Source organism: Drosophila yakuba, chromosome 3R (assembly GCF_016746365.2).
Source record: "Drosophila yakuba strain Tai18E2 chromosome 3R, Prin_Dyak_Tai18E2_2.1, whole genome shotgun sequence".
Lineage (NCBI taxonomy): Eukaryota > Metazoa > Arthropoda > Insecta > Diptera > Drosophilidae > Drosophila > Drosophila yakuba.
This window is the reverse complement of record NC_052530.2, coordinates 18,492,683-18,505,470: the sequence shown is the minus strand read 5'-3', so window position 1 is coordinate 18,505,470 and position 12,788 is coordinate 18,492,683. Positions and strand designations below refer to the sequence as shown.

The following is a 12,788-nucleotide window of genomic DNA, read 5'->3' as shown; positions in this document are numbered from 1 at the left end:
TGTTGGTGTATTTTGCCGGCCCTACTACGGTCACACTGGCGACCGGCAGCGTTTGTTTTGCTGCAGATTTTTGTGTTTATTTTCCATTTAGTGCAATTTTATAAACGCAACATGAAGCGAAGAAGTCAAACTAAAGCCCAACAAGCCGCTCCACCAGCTAAAACCACAAAGGAGAAAAGTGGATCGCTCACGGTGGCCCAGCTCAGCTCCGATGTCATTTGGCAGGTGGGTGCTCCGCTAGACAAATAGTGTGAAATATAAATAAATCTGAAATAATTTATTTGCAGCTGGCATCGCAGTATTGGACGCCGGATACAAAGGCAGATCACCTGCCGTATAGTGCCAAGATCATCGAACGCATCTATAAAGAAGAGATCGGCGATGGCGGTGCCCACAGCGCGCGGAGGATCAACATGCTAGAGTTTAGTCAGTATCTGGAGCAGTATCTGTGGCCGCACTACCAGCGGGAAACCGCCACCCATGCCCACCTTATGTCCATCGTAATAATGGCCAACGAGAAGTTCAGGGAGCGCGTCGAGGTTTGGACCGTGTTTGAAAAGCTTCCGGATCAGTATCCGGCCTTCTTCCACCACGTGCTAGAAAGCTGTTTGCCCAGCAAAAAGGCAAAGGAGGCAAGCAGCACGCTGAGGGAGCGGACAGCTCTATTGATGTTCATTAACCACTGCTTCAACAGCATGGAGATAGAGCTGTGCCGAGAACAGGCCAAGCGCCTAGTATCCCTGTCCATGTGGCATTGCCTGCAGCCCCGTAAGTTCTCCTCAAAAGCCCAAACACCTACCGCAGTGATCCTAAAGGTATCTTCTTGCAGGTCGCCGCGAACAGGAGCTTCGAGAAGTTCCCGAGTGGCGAAAGTATTGGAAACGCCTGCTCAAGAAGGAGAAAGACAGCAAACCAGAGGTCCTCTGGGAGAGACACTTTATGCAGAACCTTATTATCGACTTCCTACACATACTCGAAAGCATTCCCGCCGAAGGCGCGGTGGCATCTAACGTGGTTCACTACTGTGAACGCTTCCTAGAGTTTATCATCGACTTGGAGGCACTTTTGCCGACGCGACGCTTCTTTAATACAGTTTTAGACGACTGCCATCTGATTGTACGGGCACTTCTGTCACCCTTGGTTCGTCGCGAGGAGGGAAAACTGTTTGGCCAGGTACGTGTCAGACTTCTCTTTTAATAACTATCTCGTACAGCATAAATTAGTTAAAATTAAGTACAAATCTCAATGTTGGACATTGCTAAACTACGAAAACACTTATATTAGTGTGGACGGTGGCTCCTCAGTAATCGTTGCCGTTCATGTAATGCAATTCATCGCCCCAGTCGTTTGCCGAGGGCGGCTCATTGTAGCAGCAGGTCTTCTTTAGCAGAAACGTTACATGTCGCTGGCGCAGCACGCAGATGTAAAGCAACAGCGGTGTCTGCAGTGCATTGACTACGATGTGGGCATAAAGCAGACCTTCCATTTGCAACCAGGACATTATGAGGAATAGCCAGGCTATCGACATCACCAACAGCATCAACGAGAACATGATGAAACTGTAAGAAAGAGATTGTTTTCATATACTTATGTATCTTATGATCAATGCCGGGATGCCGTTCTACTTACTTGGCTTTCAACTTGTGTGCAATGCGGCCGTATACCGTCCGGCGGTTGATCAGCTTCCTGGTGGTCACATAGAAGAATATGTTGACCAAAATGGTACAAGCAATTGGCGCAAAGAATATGCAGATGCCAAGCCAGCCGATCGTCTCCTGCTCGCCCACCATATGCTCCTGTTTGTAGGAGTCGGCGTCAAGGAAGAAATGTGCAAAGACGGCCAGTGCAGCCATCGTAGCTGTGCATCCCCAAGCATACGCGGAATAGTAGCAGTACTTTCTGCCGTCCGTGACTCGCAGGAAGACGTTCCTCGAACGAAAGGTCTTCCAAATATAAAAACCGAAACTGTTTAGCCAAAAGAAGGCTGCTAACAGGCTGAAGCACAGAATAATGTCTGCCACAATGAAGCTCACATGGCTGGTAAACTCGGTGAATATTCTCACCAGGTCCGCTGCCTGGCTTACCATAAGGCACACGGCTATCGTTGTCACAATGTTGCCAACCAGATCTCTGCTGAACGGATTCAAAATTAACGCATGCAGGAAGTCAGATTCAACCCATTGCTCACCTGAGAGTTGGGAGTATAAAATAGATGATGGCGATGACCAGCAGAATAATAAGCGAGATGCCATGGAATATTGGGTTTAAGATTTTTCGAAGCAGAAAGTTTGAATCACTCCACTTGATCTCCTTGCGAGCCAAGCAAATCTTGGCGAAGAGCACATTTTCCTCTCCAGTACTGGAAGTGGCCTGCGAATGGATTTTTTGTTTATCCCTGCAATTTATTTGGACTGTAGCTACGCTCACCTTGTCGATGCAATACATATTCTTTTCGTAGTCATGGTATAGCGGCTCCAGACTGCCGGCAATATCCTCCTCATAATCCGACTGTATTCCACGACGCTCATCTCCCTCGTTTTCTGCATTGGTGTAATGCCTTAGCTTCCCATCATCCAGTAACACCAGCTTATCAGAGCTCTGGAAAATATAAAAATAAACCTGACTGTCCAGAAGTTTCGGGCAAAGGAACCCCAAGGGACTTACGCCAGCATAGTGGTATATGGGCCACATCTGCATGGATCCACAATTTGGAATACCGATGACGAATTTGAAGTTGACGGGCCTGTTTTGCTCTCCTCCATAGCTGGTGAACATCGGCTGGAAGTAGTCTGCAAATGGAAACCAACGATAAATAGAGAACACAGACCGTGGAAAATCATTAAGGCAGTTCAAGTAATTGCAGCTTTTGTTGGTCTGGTGGATCAGAGGGGAGCCAGATTTTCTTTTCTCTCCGCGAATATAAATATTTACGCTTCTGGGCAAAGAACTTGAGCTGTGCAATGCGTCTTCATCAGCTGGTTTTGCCATTTGTGCGAATTGGTTCTTCTCCAATTATCGCAGTTCGAATACATTTTTTCTAACTCAGTCATTGATATGTTAATCATAGTTAGGCACACGGAAATTAGATTGCACGTTTTGATTATGTGCCATATTCAAGTATTGGGATTACTCCAATGACTGCAATTAAAAATGGGATGAGATCAGTACAATGCCATGATTCAACTACCAGTAATAGTTACACTTTTATGTGTCACCTATATGGCCGATCCATGGTCGTAAATGTTTTATTCAGTTTTAGCTGTTTGCTGTCCGAGCTAGAATTTCGTTTCGTTTCGTTTCGTCTATTTCCACAATTGTTGCTATTGTTCATAAAACATTCATCCAAGGTGAATAGTCAGTGTAAGGTATACAAGGCTTTGGCTTTTCTTTGACACTATTAAAGTTTCTTGTTTTCTTTTCACCATTCGCTCCACAAGCGTTAATTACTCGGTTTTGTATTTATGGAGAACAGAAGCATCTATAGTAGCTTACTAATGGATTTTCTGCCTCGTTTTGCTTCCAAGAGATGATATTCCCGATTTGGGAATCCCTCATCAAGTGGCTACTTAATGTTTAAACAGAAACATGCCCCACAGCATAAATCATATTTCCCATCAGGATTGAGGCCACCCTCTGTTTGTTTTGAGAACTTTCTTGGGGGAGTACGAGCGTGGAGTTGGGGATATTTAGCTGTTGGCTTCGTTCCACTGATCCACTGATAGCCAACAAATGGGCCATTTAATGTTGGGCATACATGTGTAGCATGCCAGGAGGGAAAATCCATAAAGTTGAATGGCCAACAGCTAACAGCTTGGTTGTGGTTGTTATGGCAACTTTTTCGAGGGGCTAGGAGTTTTCCGCCTGGCCAGCTGTTGAACTTACTCGTTTCGTTGACCTGCAGGCACTCATGGTCCACGTGTATCTCGAACTTCTCGCAGCATTTGTTGACCAGCACTAGGTTGGGATCGGAAGATTGCCCCGTTGAAGATCCGGCGCTAGTGACATGACTGTTTGCTGGTAAAGGGCTTATACTAAGGAGTGACATGCAGAGCAGGGGAATCAGCAGAGCGGAGCAGCTGCATTTTTTTGCATTTTGCCCGGCTGCAAAATGCGCGCCAAGCGTTTTTACGAGCATCTTTTGCTTAGTAACACAGACACAGATACAGATACAGGCACAGATACAGATACAATACACAGGTAAAAGGCAGTTGCCGTTGGTGTTTATGTGGATCTGCGCTTGCCAAGAAATGCGTCATCAAGGTGCCGGCTGTGAGCCAAGATCATGACTTGCATGCCAGAACTCAAGTAAAGCGACACTTTTTTGATTCAACACACACCCACAAAGGCACTTTCGTCTGGGATTCAGACTCGTATTCGGTTAATAAACAATGCGCGCTTTACTTCCTCTTTAAACAGTATTCAAATCGAAATAAAAGTGGAAGAAGCAACATCAACCGATTCGAAGCGACGACAAAAAGCGAATGACTCTCTGTCCCCTGCTCTTAATATCAAGTCACTAAGGCGGCGAGAGAGTGGAGAGTTGCGAGAGCAGCGCTCAACCCCCACCAAAGAGCTCCCTCTCTCGCATTGAAAACCAGACTGAGCGTTCTGCCCCGACTATTCACTGCTCTGCCTGAAGGATAAGATAATAAATATATCTTTGCTATGAAATATTTAAGAAGACATGGTAAGGGGATCCATTTAGGCATGTGTAGGCATACTAAAGTTTCTATAAAATGAAATGCAATTTAAATTTGACTATTTCAAAAGCATTCGAAAATGAATATCCAAACATTTCTTATTTACTTTATAGTACCATTGTACTATACCCTTTGATCCATCGAGGGTATAAAATGTTGAAGCAGGGCTTTGAATTCGCGCCCTCTCTCCCTCTTCGTGTTCTCTTTTTTAAATTGAGCGACGGAAATTATCAATTGGAGCAAGTAGTCAGAACGAGTGAAGCAGGAACCGGCAATGTCTGCCTGTATGAGTATGCGACGGCTTTGTTTGCTCCTCCAGCGCCTCTCTAGTGCTCCCCCGCCCCTCGCTTCCTGCGCCAGGATGAGACTTGATGATGCGGTGCGATAAGATGCAGCTGTGTGCAGTGCTCTATTGACGCGTGCCCTGTCAACACACTTGTCCTCTCGCACCTCCACAAACTCTGCTGAAATGGAAGGGAAGATAATAAAGACAGAAGTCTTCTGAGTTCGTTAAAGACTTCCCTATAATCAAATGCTAGCTAACAACACCCTTCAGCTAACCTTCAACACAGATTTGTATTGAACACACACGCATGTATTGGGTTTCAGGTAAAGTCTCCCATTCCAACAGCAAGGACTTCCGCTTTCCGCTCACCTGGCTCGTCTAATTAGCACTAACTCTCTCGCACACACAGTCAAACTTAGCTGGTGCAACTGTGTGAGTGGTCTTGCCCAAAATGATGACGTATCAGCCTTTTGGGGTACACCAACCGGCTTGGCTTACATAGCGTGTTTGGCTTTGAATACCTGTAGTGCAGTTGAAATCAAGAGAAAGAGAGGAGAGAGTTCGACAGGGAAAGAGAAACGCTCCATGTTTGCGTGAGTTTGTAGAATTCACGATGGCAGGTAACAATACAACAAACACGTTCCATTCAACACGCGCGTTTGGGAAACCAAACAGGAGCGGATCAGCCAAAATGGGGTTAAGAATGATTGATCATTCATTTGTAGTATCCCTTAATTAGATATAATTACATCTTAGTTAAGTGCTTTAACAGTACAATTTCATACATACAGCTCCTGGACATGCTCAAGTTTTATACCCGCTTCGAGATCAACGACGTTACTGGAAGTTCGCTCACGGATCACGACATGACCCAGCTCCACTACAAGAAGATCACCTCGCTGCAGCGAGCGGTGTTCGCCAAGTTTCCCAGCCTGCGGGTCTTTGCCTTGTCCAACGTGGCCACAGTGGATAACAGGGAGTCGCTGGAGCAGCACTTTGGTGGGTTGGATGGCAAGGGACTCCTTCAGATTGCCACGTTCTTGAATCTGGTGCCAGAGGAGGTGGTCTCACCCTTAGACTGGCATCGGGTAGACGAGCAGTTTCTGCGTGAGCTACTGATCACGCGCCATGAGCGACGCTGTTCGCAGTTGGAGGCGCTCAACGAGATGCCCCTGTATCCCACGGAGCAGATCATCTGGGACGAGAACGTGGTGCCCTCGGAGTATTACTCCGGTGAGAGCTGCCTGGCGCTACCCAAGCTTAATCTGCAGTTCCTGACTCTCCACGACTATCTACTACGCAACTTTAACCTATTCCGCTTGGAATCCACCTACGAAATCCGGCAAGACATCGAGGATGCTGTCAGCCGCATGTTGCCATGGCAATCAGAAGACGGGGATGTAGTGTTCGGTGGCTGGGCAAGAATGGCTCTGCCCATTGCCAGCTTTGCCGTGGTCGAAGTGGCCAAGCCTCATCTGGGCGAAAAGAAACCGTCAAGAGTGCGTGCTGATGTGGGCGTAACTCTCTCCGTGCGTCGAGAGATCAAGGCGGAGTGGGAGAATCTTCGCAAGCACGACGTGTGCTTCCTCATAACAGTAAAGCCAACGCAACCATATGGCACCAAGTACAAGCACCGCGAACCATTTATTCCCCAGGTGGGCTTGGTCAGTGTCCGTGGATGCGAGGTGGAGGGCATGCTCGATGCCAATGGCCGAGTCATAGAAGATGGCCCAGAACCAAGGCCACAGCTCCAGGGTGAGAATCGTTGCTATCGCGTTTGGCTGGACTCAAATCAGTACCGCTTGGACATGGACGACCTTCAGGAGGTAGGTTTCCAATTATTTAATGCTGAATTGTCAACAGTGTTAATTAATATGTTCTTTATTCAGAGGGCCGACGATGTCTACGAGAGTTTTAACATCCTGATGCGCCGCAAACCCAAGGAGAACAACTTCAAGGCCGTGCTGGAAACCATACGTCACTTAATGAATACAGAATGCGTGGTTCCACCTTGGCTGCACGACATTCTCCTGGGCTATGGTGATCCTGGAGCTGCGCACTATAGTAACATGCCGAATCAGGAACGCAGTCTGGAGTTTAATGATACCTTCTTGGATTTCCATCATCTGAAGGCCAGTTTCCCCAACTACAATTTGAAGTGTGAGGTGCCGGAGGAAAACCGCCAACCTCCCTTTAGGCTAATATTCGAGGATGTGCCTATTCAAACGGAAAGCGATGGAGAGGATCATGAAGAGAAACCGGAAGAGGAATTAGCCAAATCTATTTTGGTGCAGCCCTACAAATATGAGGCCAGGGGTCCATATCCCAGCGACAAGCCTAAACAGTAAGTACTGAAATCTAATAACCAGTCTAATATATTTTATATCCCTCATATATGATTGAACGGAATTGAATACAAATGATCCTACCACTTTGTTTTAGAAACTCTATCCGTTTTACACCCACTCAAGTGGAAGCCATTCGTGCGGGAATGCAACCGGGACTTACACTGGTGGTCGGTCCGCCTGGTACCGGTAAAACTGACGTGGCCGTGCAAATCATATCGAATATTTATCATAACCACCCCAATCAACGAACCCTTATTGTGACCCACTCCAATCAGGCGCTGAACCAGTTGTTTGAAAAGATCATGGCTTTGGACATCGATGAGCGCCACTTGCTGCGTCTTGGTCACGGCGAGGAAGCGCTGGAGACCGAAAAAGACTACAGTCGATACGGACGCGTTAACTATGTACTGGCCAAGCGTATGGATCTTCTTAGCCAGGTGCAGAAGTTGCAAGAGGCGCTCGGTGTGAGTGGTGATAATGCCTACACTTGTGAGACCGCCGGCTATTTTTACCTGTACAATGTCATGGCGCGATGGGAGAAGTTCCAGAGTCAGATAGCCGTACACAAGGAAGATACTGATGCGGAAAAGCTCAGAGCGGAGTTTGAAAGGGAGTTTCCCTTTGGAAAATTCTTTGCTGATGCCCCACAACCACTGTTCAAGGGTGCGAGCTATGAAGAACTTATGGATATAGCCTGCTCCAATTTCCGATACATTTCGGATATATTTAACGAACTTGAGGAATTCCGTGCTTTTGAACTGCTGCGCACGGGACTGGACCGATCGAAATATTTGCTAGTCAAAGAGGCAAAGATCATTGCCATGACTTGTACACATGCTGCACTCAAACGCAAGGAGCTGGTAAATCTCGGTTTTCGGTATGACAACATCCTTATGGAAGAATCGGCACAGATCCTGGAGATCGAAACGTTTATTCCGCTGCTGCTGCAGAATCCGCTGGATGGACTTAATCGTCTAAAGCGTTGGATCATGATCGGGGATCACCATCAGCTGCCGCCCGTAATTAAAAACATGGCTTTCCAAAAGTACTCTAACATGGAACAGAGTCTGTTTACCAGGCTGGTACGTCTTGGAGTGCCTACCGTAGATCTTGACGGTCAGGGTCGTGCTAGAGCCAGTATCTGTTCGCTGTACAAGTGGCGCTATAAGAAGCTAGAAGACCTACAGCACATTTTTGAGCGGGATGAATACAAACAGGCTAATCCAGGATTTGCACACGACTACCAGCTTATTAATGTGGAAGACTTCAAAGGAGTGGGTGAAAGCGAGCCCAATCCCTACTTCTACCAGGTAAGACGAAACTAAATAATTGCAAGAATTTTCTTATCTCAACATTTAAAAAACCCACAGAATCTTGCTGAGGCGGAGTACATTGTCGCCGTGTACATGTACATGCGCCTGCTGGGCTACCCTGCAGCCAAGATCTCCATTTTGACAACCTACAACGGTCAGAAGCATCTCATCCGCGACGTAATCAACGCCCGCTGTGGCAACAATCCTCTTATTGGTTGGCCGCATAAGATTACCACCGTAGATAAGTACCAGGGTCAGCAGAACGACTACATTCTTATCTCTTTGGTACGGACCAAGGCGGTTGGACATCTGCGGGATGTACGACGTTTAGTGGTGGCCATGAGTCGAGCGCGCCTTGGATTATATGTATTTGGCAGGGTCTCCTTGTTTAAGAACTGTCTGGAGCTGCAGCAGACTTTTAAGCTTGTAAGTTTGAGTGACATTTTAAAGTTTTTTTCGGGGCTTATAGTTCTGACACTTTTTCAGCTAACACAGAGACCTTTGAAGTTAAGTCTGGTACCCGAAGACAAGTATCCCACGGATCGTTTGGCTAGTGCTGATGTGGCAAGTCAAGATATCAAAACGGTAGATAACATGTCCGAAATGGCACAGTTTGTTTACGAGCGGTACATGGCGAAAATGGAGGAGCTAAAGGGCACTCTGCCTTCCGAAGAAGAGTTGCAAGCAATGCGCAACCAGCTGCCCCAGGAAGATGGGGAAATTGTTCCAGAAGAAGCATCCGAGGAGCCACCGGAAAAACGAGCAGCTAAGGAGGAGCCATTGTCCAAAAAGAAAACAACAGAAGTCTTTAAGCCCACCCCTATCCTTAACGAAATAAACGTGGACGACACGGATATGGCTGAAAGAGAACAGATTCAACAGGAAGCTACTGATGAAGATAAAACCCAGGAGTCTGCTCCAACTGAAGAGTCTTAGTTGTTGTTCGATTGCTCAAATAATTTAATTTTAATAAGTTACAACAAAGTTAAAGTGACAAAAAGAAAACGCATAGACCACACACCATAAATCTCAGTCTACTTTTTGGGTGCGGTTATGCCCTCTAGCTGAGCTTTCAGTTGAGCGTTAGTCTTCTTCAGGAAAGTTATCTCCTCCGTGAACTTCTTCTCCTCCGAGGCTCTCAGCTCAGCATTACGACGCTCTGCCTGTTCCTGCTTAAGCTTCATGTCCGCAATTATCTCCTCTAATGCCTCTTTGTCTAGTTCAAGAGTCTTGACCCGATCACGGAGCATTTCCTTTTCCTCATGTGCCTGCAAAGCCTTTCGCATGCCGAAGGCTACGGAACTGCAGTACAATGTCTCATAGGCCTCCATTGACATGGCGATCTCATCGCGGATGCGCAGCAGTAGCAGGCCACGCTCTGAACAGTTTATGGTAACTTGACGAATGATCTCGTCTGCGATAGAGGACTTTTAACAAGACGGAAGGGGGCAAAAAAAGGTCATCTTACCAAAACACTGGGAGTATAGCTCGCGGCGCACGGGACAAATACCTGTCTCACGAGCTTGGGTCTGCTGCAGCCTAGTATCGAGCATCTCCTGCAAATTTATCACATCCTGGCGTGTTGCTGGAGTACTTGACACAGACTGCTGCCACAACTGGCCATCCTCTTCCCAGCAGCGCGGTGGCAATATGGAATTTAGAATCTCCTCGGTTTCCCTTTTGGTATCTAGCAAAGCGCCCGCCGTTTGGGGCCTTTTCATCTCTATCTCTGTTAGCGGAGCGCCCCCCTTCTTGTCCGGGTGCTTCACCACCAGCACCGGATTGTTGTAGCGCACCAGGGTCTGGAATTGACCCACGCTTGTTATATCCAGCTCCTCCATTTTGCTGGTATTATTATTTTAATAGCTCAATTTCTATCTCAAAAAAATATATATAATTTATGTAAACTTGTGTGCTTCTGGAATTCAGCAAGTATGTTCAGCGTTGATTAGAAAATCAGAAATGCCTGTGCTAAGAAAATTCCAGGGGATGTAAGTTTGTTATTTTTCCTTCTAGCAACCATACGCAACTCGGCAACGGTTTCAGTTTTTGTTTATAGATGTATTGAACTGGCAAATATCAACAGGTGTAAAAATACGATTCACATGGGCCCTAATTTCAAATAAAACCACATTTATGGTATTTATGTGTATATGTTTAATGTAAATGCAAACATAAATGAGTTTCTGGCTCTGCCCGTGAGGAGTCGGACAGCGGTCAAAAGTAACTTAGTTCGTTGCACATTTCCAATTCACTCCAACTTAAAATATGAACCTATAAGTATGAGCAAGTTTGGCTAATTAACCTAGGATCTAAGTAACTAATTGTTAACACACAACTAAACGTGTTACGGAATTGGAAGAGCAAATAATTTAGTCTTTTTAGTGGTACAACTTAAACTGTAGACGATTCTGATCGCCATTAAAACTAATATCGCGGAAGTTTTCGAGTAAAGACTGAATTGTGTAGATGCAGATGTAGATGTACATTAGTAACTCTTACATATTCATATCGTTTTATTACGGCTAGACATTGTCAATATATAATAGTACATATATATTATTGTCATTAATTATGCGGGAGAATTTCCTCTATGGGTTCTTGTAGTTCTGTTTTTGCTCCTGGCTCTCTATCCTGATTACTTGATTTCTAGATAAACGCTGGCTTACCAGTTACAACTACGCTATTTATATAAGTATTTATATGTGCTATGTACGTGTCTAGAATATTGTTGATCGAAACGCAACGACGAACTCAAAGGTGCAACAGAACAGATTCGGCTGAACTTAACCACGGCGAGGGCTTGTCTACAACACAGATACACAGCTACTACATAATTTACACGTCTTTTAGGGCAGCACTCCCATCGACCCTTAGATCAGCTCGGCCACGGCATCGTCTCCGTCCCTAATGGGAGCCTGGAATGTGGATCCTGTGAACTCGTACAACTGAAGGGGGGAAAAAGTCTAAATATAAATTGTATTCTTTACATTCCGTGGATTCTTACCGATGGCGCTCTATTGTTTCGCAACGTGGCATAGTCCGCAAATTCATTCATGTGCGGATCCACGCGGGCTAGAAGTAGACCAGCCCCACCCACTCCACCGGCGCTAGCACCTCCCCCGCTGCGCATTGACCCACCGCCGGCGCCACCGCCTCCAGTAAGGCGATTTTGATTATTGCGCGGCTGAATGGTGGCATACGTGTTGTCTACCGTCTGGCCCACATGATGAACCTGCTCAAGAGAGCTACGATGGTCCAGGTGGCCCGGTGCCTCAGAGTTTGAGATGTGATCGGGCTCCGAGAAAACCTGCATTGTCAGTTCTTGTTCCTCATATAGTTTCAGTTTTCTGGAAGAAATTAAAGAAAATCACTAACCATTCAAAATTAATTTTTATAAGGTCTCACTGTTCTATCCACAGCGGATTTTCCGTAGTGTTAAGGTCCTCTATAATCTGTTTCTTAATCAGGGCCTCCTTGCGACGAGTCTCCACGGGCACAGATAGATTCCAATGCTTTAGGCAACAGCACAGAACAATAAAACTAATAACGCCAACGAAAAGAACAATGACCAGCGCCACCAATCCAGCCACTGCCAAATCAAACTCATCTTGGACAATTGCTATGTAGGCGGGCACAACGTTCTCTATGGCAAAGCCAGCATAGTAGTCCTAAAATAAATTAATGTTAGTTAAAATAAGAGAGTATGCTATAGTCGAGACTCCCGACTATCTGATACCCGTCACTAAGCATAGTGACGAATAGAACGAATCTACTATACCCTTTTACTCTACGAGTAACGGGTATAATAACATTAAGAACATTAAGTTTAAAGAAATTACCTTAAGATAATCGTAGTTCCTGTCGATATCTTTAAGAATCTCATCAACTGGTGCAATTTGATGGGTCTGAGGATCCACTGCATGGAAGTACAAGTCACACCAGTCCATACGTATGCGGCCAATGGAGTCCAAGTGGAATCTTATCTCATCGACGATGATGCGATGCTGGGTGGCATTGCGCAACTCAGCAATAATCTCCTCCTGCTCCTGGTAAACCTCTTCCGGCGGACGGGACAAGATAACACGTACCAGCTGCGTGCCATCAAAGACCCAAATCTGCATGAGGTAAAAAATAATTT

General features: G+C 45.9%; 4 protein-coding genes across 7 annotated transcripts in view; 1 reads left to right on the top strand and 3 right to left on the bottom strand.

The window, feature by feature from the left end:
• The first annotated feature begins 34 nt into the window (after nucleotides 1-34).
• LOC6537379 (RNA helicase aquarius) lies at nucleotides 35-9,674 on the top strand. Its single transcript, XM_002097899.4, has 8 exons — nucleotides 35-225; nucleotides 288-768; nucleotides 830-1,173; nucleotides 5,778-6,812; nucleotides 6,876-7,330; nucleotides 7,429-8,644; nucleotides 8,705-9,073; nucleotides 9,134-9,674. Exons 1-8 carry the CDS (start codon nucleotides 112-114, stop codon nucleotides 9,581-9,583), a joined length of 4,464 nt encoding a protein of 1,487 aa, XP_002097935.1. The 5' UTR covers nucleotides 35-111; the 3' UTR covers nucleotides 9,584-9,674.
• LOC6537380 (probable G-protein coupled receptor Mth-like 5) lies at nucleotides 1,175-4,603 on the bottom strand. 2 transcript variants are annotated; one of them, XM_015192820.3, is made up of 6 exons: nucleotides 3,883-4,603; nucleotides 2,665-2,789; nucleotides 2,428-2,598; nucleotides 2,189-2,370; nucleotides 1,630-2,133; nucleotides 1,175-1,559 (listed from the first exon to the last, which is right to left on the bottom strand). In XM_015192820.3, exons 1-6 carry the CDS (start codon nucleotides 4,133-4,135, stop codon nucleotides 1,301-1,303), a joined length of 1,494 nt encoding a protein of 497 aa, XP_015048306.1. In that variant the 5' UTR covers nucleotides 4,136-4,603; the 3' UTR covers nucleotides 1,175-1,300. The 2 variants fall into 2 exon arrangements, with proteins under 2 accessions (XP_015048306.1, XP_002097936.1); XM_002097900.4 differs by having other exon boundaries at nucleotides 1,630-2,130; nucleotides 3,883-4,544.
• Nucleotides 9,590-10,610, bottom strand: LOC6537378 (putative inner dynein arm light chain, axonemal). The gene is made up of 2 exons (XM_002097898.4): nucleotides 10,116-10,610; nucleotides 9,590-10,061 (listed from the first exon to the last, which is right to left on the bottom strand). The coding sequence occupies exons 1-2, from the start codon at nucleotides 10,486-10,488 to the stop codon at nucleotides 9,682-9,684; spliced, it is 753 nt and encodes a 250-aa protein (XP_002097934.1). The 5' UTR covers nucleotides 10,489-10,610; the 3' UTR covers nucleotides 9,590-9,681.
• Nucleotides 10,611-10,784: 174 nt separating this feature from the next.
• LOC6537377 (cadherin-87A) overlaps nucleotides 10,785-12,788 on the bottom strand; it is a 56,702-nt gene continuing 54,698 nt past the window's right edge. For all 3 annotated transcript variants that reach the window (XM_015192817.3, XM_015192816.3, XM_002097897.4), the window contains exons 15-18: nucleotides 12,490-12,765; nucleotides 12,056-12,318; nucleotides 11,655-11,997; nucleotides 10,785-11,595 (exon numbers count right to left, since the gene is read on the bottom strand). In XM_015192817.3, the coding sequence (XP_015048303.1) occupies nucleotides 11,521-11,595; nucleotides 11,655-11,997; nucleotides 12,056-12,318; nucleotides 12,490-12,765 (957 nt within the window). In that variant the 3' untranslated portion in view covers nucleotides 10,785-11,520. The remainder of the gene's footprint in view (nucleotides 11,596-11,654; nucleotides 11,998-12,055; nucleotides 12,319-12,489; nucleotides 12,766-12,788) is intronic.

Bases quoted from the DNA above. Each gene is read 5' to 3' on its own strand.
- LOC6537379 (XM_002097899.4), top strand. From the start codon at position 112: ATGAAGCGAAGAAGTCAAACTAAAGCCCAACAAGCCGCTCCACCAGCT. The intron at 1,174-5,777 runs GTACGTGTCAGA...TCATACATACAG, and splicing joins AGGGAAAACTGTTTGGCCAG to CTCCTGGACATGCTCAAGTT. The intron at 8,645-8,704 runs GTAAGACGAAAC...AAAAACCCACAG, and splicing joins CCAATCCCTACTTCTACCAG to AATCTTGCTGAGGCGGAGTA.
- LOC6537380 (XM_015192820.3), bottom strand. From the start codon at position 4,135: ATGCTCGTAAAAACGCTTGGCGCGCATTTTGCAGCCGGGCAAAATGCA. The intron at 2,134-2,188 runs GTGAGCAATGGG...GAATCCGTTCAG, and splicing joins TTTATACTCCCAACTCTCAG to CAGAGATCTGGTTGGCAACA. The intron at 1,560-1,629 runs GTAAGTAGAACG...TCTTTCTTACAG, and splicing joins GCACACAAGTTGAAAGCCAA to TTTCATCATGTTCTCGTTGA.
- LOC6537378 (XM_002097898.4), bottom strand. From the start codon at position 10,488: ATGGAGGAGCTGGATATAACAAGCGTGGGTCAATTCCAGACCCTGGTG. The intron at 10,062-10,115 runs GTAAGATGACCT...CCTCTATCGCAG, and splicing joins GCTATACTCCCAGTGTTTTG to ACGAGATCATTCGTCAAGTT.